Source organism: Cygnus olor, chromosome 1 (assembly GCF_009769625.2).
Source record: "Cygnus olor isolate bCygOlo1 chromosome 1, bCygOlo1.pri.v2, whole genome shotgun sequence".
Classification (NCBI taxonomy): Eukaryota; Metazoa; Chordata; class Aves; order Anseriformes; family Anatidae; genus Cygnus; species Cygnus olor.
The window spans coordinates 177025413-177038484 of NC_049169.1; the positions used below are offsets into that span (position 1 = coordinate 177025413).

Below are 13072 nucleotides of genomic sequence, written 5' to 3' on the forward strand. Positions count from 1 at the left end.
TTGTTTGCAAAACCTGCCATTTGTCAGTAATGTGATCTGAGCTAATTGCACAGGAATATGCAAGCTGCTATATTATTATGATTTAGCATCATCATGAGTGTAACTTGGACTTAAGCATTTCATTCCTTTAAGCTAGTACTACAGACGAAAATTTTATAAAGCCAGTCCCATCCCTAAAAGGCGTGGTAAGCACTACAAATTGTTATCTTTTTAATATTGGTCTAGAGTATTGAAATTGTTGAGAATAAATCCTATGGTTCTTTTTTCTTGAAAAGTAATGAAATCTGAATCCAATTTCCTTTTATTTTAGATTAACTAGTTCTAAAATAAATAAAAATATTATTCATTATACGTGATAAAGCAGTAAGTATATGGCCGGAATTTTGTAGGTGCTGTGTATATAAGCATAAGTTAATTTTAAAGATACACGGCACTTGCAGGGCAACCAGGCGATCAGGCCCAGTCAGCATGGGTTTATGAAAGGTAGGTCCTGCTTGACGAACCTGATCTCCTTCTATGACCAAGTGACGCGCTTGGTGGATGAGGGGAAGGCTGTGGATGTGGTCTACCTTGACTTCAGTAAGGCTTTTGACACTGTTTCCCACAACATTCTCCTCGAGAAACTGGCTGCTCGTGGCTTGGACTGGCGTACGCTTTGTTGGGTTAAAAACTGGCTGGATGGCCGGGCCCAAAGAGTTGTGGTGAATGGAGCCAAATCCAGGTGGAGGCCGGTTACTAGTGGAGTCCCCCAGGGCTCAGTGCTGGGGCCGGTCCTCTTTAATATCTTTATCGATGACCTGGATGAGGGGATCAAGTGCACCCTCAGTAAGTTTGCAGATGACATCAAGTTAGGTGCGTGTGTCGATCTGCTCGAGGGAAAGAAGGGTCTGCAGGAAGATCTGGATAGGCTGGACCGATGGGCTGAGGTCAACTGCATGAAGTTCAACAAGGCCAAGTGCCGGGTCCTGCACCTGGGGCGCAACAACCCCAAGCAGAGCTACAGGCTGGGAGATGAGTGGTTGGAAAGCTGCCTGGCGGAGAAGGACCTGGGAGTACTGGTTGATAGTCGGCTGAATATGAGCCAGCAGTGTGCTCAGGTGGCCAAGAAGGCCAACAGCATCCTGGCTTGCATAAGAAGCAGTGTGGCCAGCATGTCTAAGGAGGTGATTGTCCCCCTGTACTCGGCTCTGGTGAGGCCGCACCTCGAGTACTGTGTTCAGTTTTGGACCCCTCGCTACAAGAAGGACATGGAGGTGCTCAAGAGAGTCCAGAGAAGGGCAACGAAGCTGGTGAGGGGTCTGGAGAACAAGTCTTACGAGGAGAGCCTGAGGGAGCTGGGGTTGTTCAGCCTGGAGAAGAGGAGGCTTAGGGGAGACCTCATCGCCCTCTATAGGTACCTTAAAGGAGGCTGTAGCGAGGTAGGGGTTGGTCTATTCTCCCACGTGCCTGGTGACAGGACGAGGGGGAATGGGCTAAAGTTGCACCAGGGGAGGTTTAGGTTGGATATTAGGAAGAACTTCTTTACCGAAAGGGTTGTTAGGCATTGGAATGGGCTGCCCAGGGAGGTGGTTGAGTCGCCATCCCTGGAGGTCTTTAAAAGACGTTTAGATGTAGCCCTTAGTGATATGGTTTAGTGGAGGACTTGTTAGTGTTAGGGCAGAGGTTGGACTAGATGATCTTGGAGGTCTCTTCCAACCTAGACGATTCTGTGATTCTGTGATTCTGTGATATGTTGAGACACTAACCTTTTTCAGATAATTATTTTTAAAACATCATTTAAATTTATCTTTTTATATCTCGGGAAGTATTACGGTAGTACTATCAGTTGCTGTGAGGGTATATCAATTTATATGGCATTCCAAGTAGTTTCCTACTGACAGGATGAAACTAGTAGCCATATTTGAAAAAAGCTGGGAAACTATAATGGCAAAAAGTGATAATGACACTTATTTCAGGAAGGGACTTCTGCTATGGAAAACCTAAATGAGATGCAGTGTATGTGGTTCCAGACTGAATGTGCTGCAGCTTATCAAAGGCTAGGGAAGTATGGTGATGCCTTGAAAAAATGTCACGAAGTAGAAAGGGTAAGTACGTACAAACAGTCAACTTCTTTCCTGAAGTTTCTTATACACTAATGAAAGATATTCGCTGATGTAAACAGCGTGACTTTGTTTGCATAGAAAGCTTCTAATTTTTTTAAAATGGGTTAATTCTTGAAGATTTATTGTAATAGCTAGAGATGACGTTAGTTATCTATTATGTGCAAAACTGTTATTTGAAGTGAAAAGGATTCAATATAATATTTCATGTCTCTTATCTACAGCTATTTCTACATTACCTTTATGATGACTTTGGTGAATTGTTTTTAATAAAAGCCATCACATTTCAGTTGGCTTTTAAAGAGTGCCTAAACCTTTGAATAATATCATTGTTTTTTGCAAACAAAATGAGATTTTCATGGGTGTGTTTTTCCTACAGACAGGTACTCTTGAACAATCAGTATGGGAAAAAATAGCTATATGCTTGCTGAATATTGCCTGTAAATAATATCAGTTATAAGTTATCTCCATTTATTTAAAAAAGGGTAAATCAAGCAAATGCCTAAGACTTTTTTTTTCCTCCTTGAAGCATTTTTTTGAGATAACAGATGATCAATTTGACTTCCACACATACTGCATGAGAAAGATGACTCTTCGTGCCTATGTAGACCTTTTGAGATTAGAAGATGTGCTCAGGAAACATGCCTTCTACTTCAAGGCTGCTCGATCAGCAATTGAAATCTACTTGAAGCTTCATGATAATCCTCTTACCAATGAAAGCAAAGAACAAGAAGTGAATTCAGGTATCTAGACCATAATGGAGGCTCGTGTGTATGACAAGTAAAAGTTTTTAAGCTAAGTAATCTATGTACTATAGAATTAATGATTTGTGACATACATACATTCTGTTTTTGTTTATAATTCGATCAGTAACTGAAGAGATAATAGATAACATACTATAGATTTCCCTCTCTGTTCTTCCTGCATCATATTTTAAAACCAGTATGTGAATGAACCTAGTTATAGTTGGAGTACTTGAGGAGGAGCTGTATTTCAGAATCATAAGAGGAAAAATCAAATTGAATTCAGCCATTTCTCCATTTAAACAAGTTAAGATGTTGTTTTTTTTCTTAAGAAAATAGTTGCTTCTCCTTTTGTGGAATCACAGCTACCGTCAGTGCTTCGGTGATTGTTGACAAAAGGATGAAATTAATGCCTGGCTTTTTGCAAAGGGAAAGATATTTGACATGGAGGAAAAACGTTGAACTAAACCAAAAATGCCACTTCATGTTGCTAATACCATCTTACCTTTTATTGAGGTGAATGAGGTTTTCCCCCCATCTGTTTGTTTATGATGCACATACAAAAAGGGGCATGTTTCACAGCATAGTTCAGCTTGCATCCTTTTTCTCTCCAATTTTATTTTGTTCCTGTATGTAATGTAAAACAGGTGTGTGACAGAGGACCTTGACAGAAATATGTAACAGAAATTAAAATGAGGAAGACTAAGTCACGTAGCTCATTAGTCTGCTGTGAATGTGAGTTCAATAGGCTTATTCACATGGCAAGACAGCATCGCATGAATGGGGGGAAAAGAACATTTGTTTTTCCTTGCCTCCCAGTCTCAACTCTGGCTGTAGAGCCCTGGTAGAGGTTGTGATAGCCACAAAAAAAGATCTGTTAGTCCCTCAGAAGCTTATTTTTCTGTTTTTTGACACTTTATTTGCACAAATCCTGTTTTCTGTGAAACATGACTGAAGACCAGGTGGAAATTACAGTATATTCCCAGCTAAAGCAGGAAAGAAAAAAAGAGGAGCGAACGGGGCAGGCTGGAGGATTCTCACTTCCATATGGACCTGTAGAAAACCATGTTTTATGTGTATTCTGCTTTTCATGCAACTGTTAAGTTTTCTTGGTTTATCTAAAAGTTAATGCAGTCTACAAATCTGAACACAGCCAGCAGAATGAAGTCTCATAAGATGGTATTGTTAATACATACTGGAAAATTTCACCTCCCAACCCCAAACAATACCAGTTTTTGCTTGCATCCGTTTAACTTGGCATTTGTAGAAAATCAAGGATATTATCTTGACTGTACGTGGGTCAGACACTTCAATGAACGATAATAGGCTTGTTTTAAGTTGGAGTATAAATCAGTCAGGATGTTTCTAGTATTAGAAGATGAACTGCAGTCAACACATAGGCTTAGTGTTACCCTTGAAAATCCATTTTTCTAAGGCAAAATCTGTCACATGGATTTAACAACTTAATGTAGTTAACGTTTCAAGTATCTGAGGTTTCTGTAACAGCTATGAAAGAGTAAATATGCAAGAATGAGTGTTGTGCTGTAGTCTAGTAGTAAAAATGGACTTTTATCACTATATACGGTGATAATATTTTGGCAAGAACTGGTATTTCTGGAAGTTACTGTAAAAGTACGTCACTTCAACGTGGTTGGAAGAGCATAGTGGAGTGCCTCAGTGTTGTTTGAGACAAACAGGTTTTCTAGTTAAAAAGTTAAAATAAGTTACCTGTTACTTAATCTATAGAAAATCTCTCAGCCAAAGAATTGAAGAAAATGCTTAGCAAGCAGAGAAGAGCACAGAAGAAAGCAAAACTTGAAGAGGAAAGAAAACATGCAGAAAGAGAGCGACAACAAAAGAATCAAAAGAAAAAGCGAGATGAAGAGGAGGAAGAAACTAGTGGACCCAGGGAAGAACTAGTTCCTGAAAAACTGGAAAGGGTTAGCATGGTCTCTACGTTAAATTCATGTCATTGTCATAAAAATCTCATAATATGGGATTATTATGAGGTTCTTCTAAAATAATCCATCAGTTTATATAAAACCATTTTTGCATGCAAAGATACCTTTTTTGTAGTCTACCTCTACTCATGCTGAAGAGAAGTCATATTTTTTTACTCTAATAATTTGAAGTTCTGTATTAATATTCATAATTTATTTAAATTTTGGTTGTTCCAATGGTAGGCCATCTTTCATTAGGATAGATACTGAACAAAAAGATGGTTCTCGCCCAAAGTACTGTGTTGATCTTCATACAGTGAATAGAGAAAAATTAACAGAAATATGATTGCTGTCCACAAGATATAAAGACGGTATTTCTCTAAGCACAAAGAACTTCCCCTTATCAGAGTAACTTCAGGAGTTGTCTAAAGTGATCATATTTACTTTTTAAATGCTAACTTACAACGTGACTATGCTACATGAGCAGTGCCACAGTTAGCAGTGATGTTGCCTTTGTCAATATGAAATCATGAGAACAAACTTTTAAACCTTACAGTTCAAATAACAATGTTACAGTTCAGTTTAATTCACATAGCTATCTACAGTTCACCGTTGCCCTCTGATAATTTAAATGCTGTGAATAACAATTATTAGTGGGTTTTATCAGATGTTTATTTCAAGTTTTAACTTTCATTGTGTGTTTATTAACAGGTAGAAAATCCATTAGAAGAAGCCATTAAGTTCCTAATACCACTTAAGAATCTTATTGGAGATAATATAGACACACATTTATTAGCATTTGAAATATACTTTAGAAAAGGTAAAGTATGGTTTAGTTTTATTTTTGCTTTACAAACTTTTAATTCTTCACTGTGGCCTATGTTATTTGTAGTCAAAAATTGTCTGAAATATCTATTCGATTGACTAAAGCAGGAGCTTGATATCAAGAAATTATAGGACAAGTACAATTTTTGTTCAGCCACTCATTAAAAATAAAGCTAAGAGCAGAATAAGCTTTAGCATACACTAATTAATGCTGTAGAAAAATGTAGTGTGATTGATAATTACCTAGGGTAACACAAATCCAGACAGTGAAATTATCTATGCCTTTTTGTCAGTTTGAGCTACAGGCATTCCTATATTCCGAAGTAATTTGGGTGTGAAAAGTAAATCTCCTTTTGAATTCTCTGTAGGCCTTGACGTTTCTAACATTTGTACTAGATTTGCAACATAAAACAGTATTTGATACAGAACTCTTTCTAATTTTTTGTATTCCTAATCTCAATGTTTTTGTTTTTCTCTTCCCACAGGAAAATTTCTCTTAATGTTACAGTCTGTCAAAAGAGCTTTTGCTATCAACAGTAATAACCCATGGCTACATGAGTGCTTGATTAAATTCTCTAAAGCTGGTATGTGTGTAGGAAGTACGTACGTATGCATGTATAAGGATACAGGAAGTAATGTGGACAAATATGTTTTTGTAATGTTTAAATATACTCCTGAAACACAAACTTTAATAAAGACAAAAAAGTGGTTCGTTTTTTCTAGGTAATACCTAGGAAAGCACAGGTTGTGCTATGTAAGGCAGCGTGTACGTGTTACGTACTCCTTCCTCCATTAATCCAGTAGGTGGACCCTGTAAGTCTGTTTTAAGAAAACAAGTGGCAAATATGGGAGAAAGATTCTGACCGAAGCCAAGTATGCATTATGAACTTGTGTTAGGCAGCAGCAAATAGACATGGCAGAGAGCCCTTATGAATGATTCATCTAGAAATGTATCTATAATGCTTTTATAGAGCTGAAAATGAATTTGAATAAATGTTTCTGCATTTTAAGTGCAACTAAGTTGACTTTTTAAGCTTTTTTTAACGTCATTTATTAACAGACTTTTAAGAGTAGAAACTGAACAAAGACACAAGAGCTTATAATGACTTACATGTATATCCTGTTTGCTCTGAAGAAGTTCTACCAAATCCGGTGTTTTATTTTGTCGTATGAATCTGTTTTTCAGCTTAAATATGAAGTCTTAAATTTCTTAGGCTGATAGCAGAAGTTATGCATAAGATAGTGTTAAAAGGAGCTGATTGTGTATTTCTTGTTGGCTTCATTCCCAATTAGGTAGTTTAAATTAAAGTAACTGCAAAAAACATATTCTACTAGTCAATGTGTATGTGTTTGCAAAATGAACATTTTTCAAAATATAATCAGAATCTGATGGATTTGTTTTGTGAATACTAAAGCTTGTGCTTGCTTGTAATACTGTTGAACTAGAATTTGTTTCTGTGCACAAATTTGCAAAGAAAAAAACAAACAGGAATTTTAACAGTGATGTTTGTTTTCACATTGTTTTCTGCAGTTATTTAAAAGCTGTCTTTTTTTTCCATCTTACCCTTTCTCTTTCCAGTATCTGACCATAGTAACCTCCCAGAAATTGTGAGCAAGGTCCTAAATCAAGAAATGCAGAAAATCTTTGTTAATAAAAATTTGGAAAGTTTTAATGAAGAGTTTCTCAAACACAATGCTACCTCCATTCAGCACCAACTGTCAGGTTTGTTTAACTTCTTAATGTTTTTGAAAATAAGTTGATTTCAGTGATTCAAATCAAGAATATCTTTCTGCATTAAACGTAAATTGGAATGAGATAGAAACCCACTGTATGTTCTCTTTTTTCCTCTGCTGCCTTTGACCATTTAAAACAAACAAAAAAACCACACCAACTCATTCACTTTATTAGATGCATGATGAACCTGCTCCTTACCTCTAGAAAGTGTAGTTAAACTACCAAACCACCATAGATATTCAAGTGTGGAAGCACTGTCATCCCTCCTGTTTCAGCTTCTAGTGTTGAAACAAATGCTATTGTTTTATATTTTCTAATTATCCCATGTAATAATAATCAATCCTATACATTAGAAACAGTGTTTCTTCCCCTCTGGTTTCTAATTAGCTGGGATGTATCTCACACATTCTCACAGCTTTGTCAAGTAGCAACAGCATGAATAAAAATACAATGACAGCCTTGTTCCTTTTGTTTTTCTGCTCTGTAGGCAACAATGAAAATGTGCACATATGTCACTTTCATACTATTTGCATAGAAAAAGTATGAGTAGCTGCTGGAGCTAAGTGGAAGGAGGTTGAAATTGAAATTTTTCACTTCTCCTGAGTCCAGAAAGTTGTGGAATAAAAATCAATCAGTCACTTAAAGTACTTAGAGCAGTACTAATCTCACTTAGTAAAAATCTCATTGTAAGAATTAGCCAGGCTCTGTCAGGAATCCCTAGAGAAAGTTAGCTCCAGAGGATTGGTCATCTTGCTCAAAGGAAGGTTAGGCAGGTTACCCCGAACTTGGACCCCATTAAAAGAGCCCTGTTACAGGGCAGTGTCTTGAAAGAAATACTTGCACCCCTTCCTTTCCTGTGAGCAGGTTCAAGATTTGGGAAGTCAAGTTACAGGTATTTCAGCAGGTGTTTGCTACAGGTTCTCACAGATGTGTTTTTGTGCTCTTGTTACCTTGTTAGGCATCCAACTGGATATTTTCCAGGTTCTGCTTTCTTGTCCTCCACTATTATGGGAATACAGTCACTTTGTCCTAGTAATTGTACAAGCTAAGACTATAACACCCATGAATTTGGCTTCTTGTCTGCAGTATTTGACAAGAAGGCAAACTAGATCATTGGTGGTGGTGGCAACCATGTTAGAGAGATGTCAGGGACCCCTTTGAAGAAGGTGAGTCTATAGATATTTAGTAGAGGTGAGGGACTCAATAGTGTAAAAGCCCCTTTATATCCTTAGAGTCCATTGACCGCTGCGATTCAACAGTGTATCAGTTTACAGGCAGCAGCAATAAATGTGGGACTAGGATTTAAAGTGAACTCTGGAATGAAATAACATGTCCTTAGTAGCTTTAGGACTTTGTGTCAATTGTGTCAATCTTCTGTTTATGCTGAAAAAAGTTTAAAATGGTTGATTCATCTACTGCATAACTTAAAACTTCTTAAACTGGCATCTCTAATCCAAGTTTGAAAATACAAAGTTCCGAAGTCTGAGTTTCCAAATGAGTTTTCTTAGCTTAAAGTAGTTTCTAGTAAAAATATCATAGACAGAATTTTAAAAGCTTTTCAACTCCTAAACCATAACATAACCTCCCTGACTTGAAACAAATGTAACCAGGTTAAATTTAATGTTTCTTGACAGTGTTAACTCAAACCCAAATATATTTGGTGTGGTAATTTCTTTTCTGAAATGTTCTGGATAAAGAAAGCTGTTAAGAACTATGAAACTTCTTTTAATTAGGAAAGCACATTTAATGATTGGGAAATAAGTTGAAAAAGAAGAGGCAATACACTTAGAATGTGGGTTTTTAACTTTTCTATTAAAGTGATTTCTTAAGACTTTTGTTCCTTGTAGTAGATTAGATGTGAGGTATGTCTGTACTCTGCATTTTGAGAAAGAAAAGTCTGTGGAATGCCCACATGTTCATCAAACTAAGATTTTATATTATGCCGATAAAGAGCAACATGGTATCTTGCAGAGATGCCCAGACCGGTTTTGTTAAAATGTTTGTGGTCCAATAAACTGCATGGTTACATTAATACAGCGTGCTTCTCACCAAGGTTATCTAGCCCAAGCAAAGTACTAAACATGTGTTATGCTTTTCTTATACCTAACCTAGGGTGAGTGAAATAGCTAAGCAGCTCTACTTGGGATTACTCTCTGCCATACAAACATGGATTTTTATGGTGTTCTTCTGGAATGTGTTCCAAACTTGTTCAGTAACTGGATTGTTCTGTTAATTCACTTACCTCCAGTACCTTTTCAAAAAGTACTAAATCATTCAAAAAATATTAAATCAGAACATCTCTGAGAAAACATCTCTTACTCACTGCTATGTTTATAGTATAGGTTTCATTTAGCCTGCTGATTTGAAGAACTTAGTCATGATCATTAATGCATTTCATTTTTGCAGAAGCAATCTGTGTTGCTCAGTCCTTATGTTCCTAATGAACTTCAAAATAGCTTTAGTTTCATTGGTTTTAAGTTATTTATAACGGAGGAAAACATAGCTTAAAATTAAGAAACCCTAATTCACATTAAATTTTCTGGATCCTGTGTGTCTGCCTATGCAGTATTGCATTTAGGAATATTATCTAAATGTGTTTTTTTCTTGTGCTAAGGTGCAAAGATGATGTATTTCCTGGACAAATCAAGACAAGAAAAAGCTATTGCTGTGGCTACTAGGTTGGATAAAAACATGAGAGACAAAAATGTGAAGGTAAAAGATACAGTACTTAAAGACAAAAATATATGGGATCTTAAAAAATGTAGACTTAGCATGTATGTTATCCTGCAGTTTTATATTTCATGATAAATATTTAAAAAAAATGTTGTTTTTAAACTTGTTTCTAAGTAATTATATTTGAATACCAACAGAGCACCTGTTTGTTCAGAGTAGTATTGTTAACAGCACATCCTTTGATAGTAATAAAACATCTGTAAATCACACTTACTAACTGTTAATTTTCTTTCTGTAGACATTAACAAAGGTTTTCGAGGCACTGCTTGATGGCAGTTTCGGAAGCTGCCACACTCAATGTGAAGAATATCAAGCAGCATGTCATAAACTGTTCCCTTTTACATCTGCCTTTATGCCTGCCACAAATGAGGATGATAGCAGCATTGCATCTGTGAATCATACAGCCATTAACCATGATTTACTCTCTAATGAAATATGAAGTAGCGTGTGCAAGCCCATGTGTGTGTCTACCTACCTACACACACACAAAACTCTGACTGTCATTACATGCTGGCTGGATATGGATCAGGGTTACTTTTCCAGGTTGTATTTTAATATCTTTAACAGGTATAAAATGAAATATTTGGATAGTTAAATGAAATGGATTATACTATTAGTTATTTTTTTCTCCCAACAAAAACTGCCAATATTTATGTAAACATTATCCTTAATCACCATTTTTCATGTTTATACTTGTACAGTTTTAAGTCTTTTAATAATCCATCAGCCTTCCCTCACAAAAAATTATGGATGTTGAAGACTGCTTTCACATAAGTGTTATTACATATGCATATAAATGTGATCATATCTTGTTAATAAATTCTTTTGAGCATTTTTAGCAGATTAAGACAGAAGTGCTGCTTGAATTACCCTCCTTATCTTTTACTGTTGTTCTTCGGGTTTTTCTTTTTTTTTTTTAATTATCTTTGGTCATCTTGATTTCTTTTGAAGCACAGTGAACATTGGCGGTTTGCATGTTTTTGTAAGGTGTGTGTCTTATGGAACCAGTGTTGATGGATTTGAAGATTAGGTTTGTGTAAAAACTAAGGGTTTTTTTTTGAAAACTGTGTTCTATCTACCTTGTGTTCCATAAATATTTTCTTAAGTTTATGGTCGGTTTAATGTTTTATGTTCCAGTATTCTCAAGCAATTCCCTGAAAATACAATGAATCTGATACCGTTGTCTGTCCTTTGTTCCATTTTACTCTTCTTTCTCTCTTCTGGTTTCTCTCCCAATCTGTTCACTTACTGTCACTTAAGTTTAAAAAAAAATGCTGCTCCAAATTTGGGCAAATCTATAAGGTACAGGAATGGAGGATACAGTTCTTCTCTACATCATTAAATTCACTGCTAAGTTTACTGTGTTACCTCCATTAAAAGTCTTAGTTGTGGACTTACGGCCAATACTCCAGTACTTCTCATGCCTAAATACTATTGCTTTAGGAGCTGCAAAGCAAATAGTATCCGAGGATTGTGTTTTATATTTTAAAACTACTTAAGGGAGCACAAAGAGGAAGACTACAAATCACAATGAACCTTTTTCTTACTCTGTATTCTGGTGCGTTAACTATTAAATATACACCACATGAAAATGGAAGTTTGACTCTAATATACCTATTTAAAGCATAATGCTGGACAAAATGGCTACATATGACAGCTTTACATTCTATAAGAACTGCTATCAAAACATAACTATACTGTGGCTTGTACAGAAAATCCATTTTCTGGAAAACTGTAATGGAATCATTCAATCGGTTTTGTTTTTATTTCACTGCAATGTAAATAATTTCAGTAATATTAACTAGCCCCTCTAAGGCAAATATAAGTTCATGAAGAGGGGATTTTATTAAGACATAAACCGTTCTAATTAAAATTCTCCTTTGTGTGTCATCTGTTTAGATTCAAAATTGTTGAATGGAAAACTCACTGTAAAATATTGCCAACATATGTTATGCTGTAATAAATTATTTTGTACACACTTGCCTTTGGTTTGGAATTTTTGTGTTTATAGACATCAAACTTAAAGTCTGTTCCATGTTCATTAGGTTCTTCAACTCACTCGCAGTAGTTAAAAATAATCACTGTCTTTAGCACATTAAGATATGTTTCTTTGTAGTAATATATTACTCTTAGAAATGTGGCAAGGCATTTTTATCTCAGGTACTCACCATGCTGTTTGCTGTTGAACAGCTTGCTCAGAGGTGTCTCAGGTAGGGAAAGGTAACTGATCATAATGGAATTGTTCTGGTTCAGTTGTGCCCTAGAAGTACTTTATTAGCCTGCATAAGGTGAAGAAGTTAATTGGTACAGCCTTTTTGTGTCTTTTAGCAATGGCACTTAAGGTGCTGGAGATTTAATCCAGATCTTTAAAAGAAGGCTGCAGCACTATTGATGAAAAGGTAAGACTGTTACTCCAGTCCTCTGGTATTTGGTTAGCTTTATGCTTCAAATCAGACTGGAGCAAAAATACCTGGGGTATCTTTTCAGCCTTCTGTTACTTGAGGAAGTAGATTAATAGTTTTGACTTCTGGACTTCTAGAATTGTAGGAGCACTTTTGAGAACTCTGAAAATAGAGATACTGATTCTTCCGTCACCCAACGTGTGGTTTATTTTTCCCTTGGAAATGGTAGGGGCATAAGCTGCTGAGTTTTCTTCAGGGCTGCCATCACAGATGTAAGCTGCTTGGGATAACAGATGTTTGGCAATCCTATAAACCATTGCAAGGAAAGGGTAAGGTAGTATGGGAAAAATAACACACATAAGGGTGAACAACAGGTGCCAAGGAAAGGGGTTTTTCTTTTAAATATTGTGAAAAGATTTGCTGTCTCTTCAGTAGATATGAATTGGAAAAAGCACCAAGTTTAACAAGCCTGTTAAGTCTTCCAGGAGGAAATGTGCTGTAGTATATAAATGTTAATAGTGTCTACATGTCAAGTCAGTGCTTCGCATTACAACTTAATGAACTTTAAAATACATTCAGCTGGCCTAGCTCAATT

At 36.2% G+C, this 13072-nt stretch overlaps 1 protein-coding gene across 3 annotated transcripts in view; it reads left to right on the plus strand.

The window, feature by feature from the left end:
- Positions 1 to 12052, plus strand: part of NAA16 (N-alpha-acetyltransferase 16, NatA auxiliary subunit) — a 67152-nt gene extending 55100 nt beyond the window's left edge. For 2 of the 3 annotated variants that reach the window (XM_040541078.1, XM_040541070.1), the window contains 8 exons: positions 1956 to 2084; positions 2629 to 2842; positions 4589 to 4782; positions 5494 to 5602; positions 6093 to 6206; positions 7187 to 7330; positions 9957 to 10054; positions 10314 to 12052. In XM_040541078.1, the coding sequence (XP_040397012.1) occupies positions 1956 to 2084; positions 2629 to 2842; positions 4589 to 4782; positions 5494 to 5602; positions 6093 to 6206; positions 7187 to 7330; positions 9957 to 10054; positions 10314 to 10514 (1203 nt within the window). In that variant the 3' untranslated portion in view covers positions 10515 to 12052. The remainder of the gene's footprint in view (positions 1 to 1955; positions 2085 to 2628; positions 2843 to 4588; positions 4783 to 5493; positions 5603 to 6092; positions 6207 to 7186; positions 7331 to 9956; positions 10055 to 10313) is intronic. The other variant, XM_040541083.1, reaches the window with a different exon arrangement.
- The last annotated feature ends 1020 nt before the right edge of the window (positions 12053 to 13072 follow it).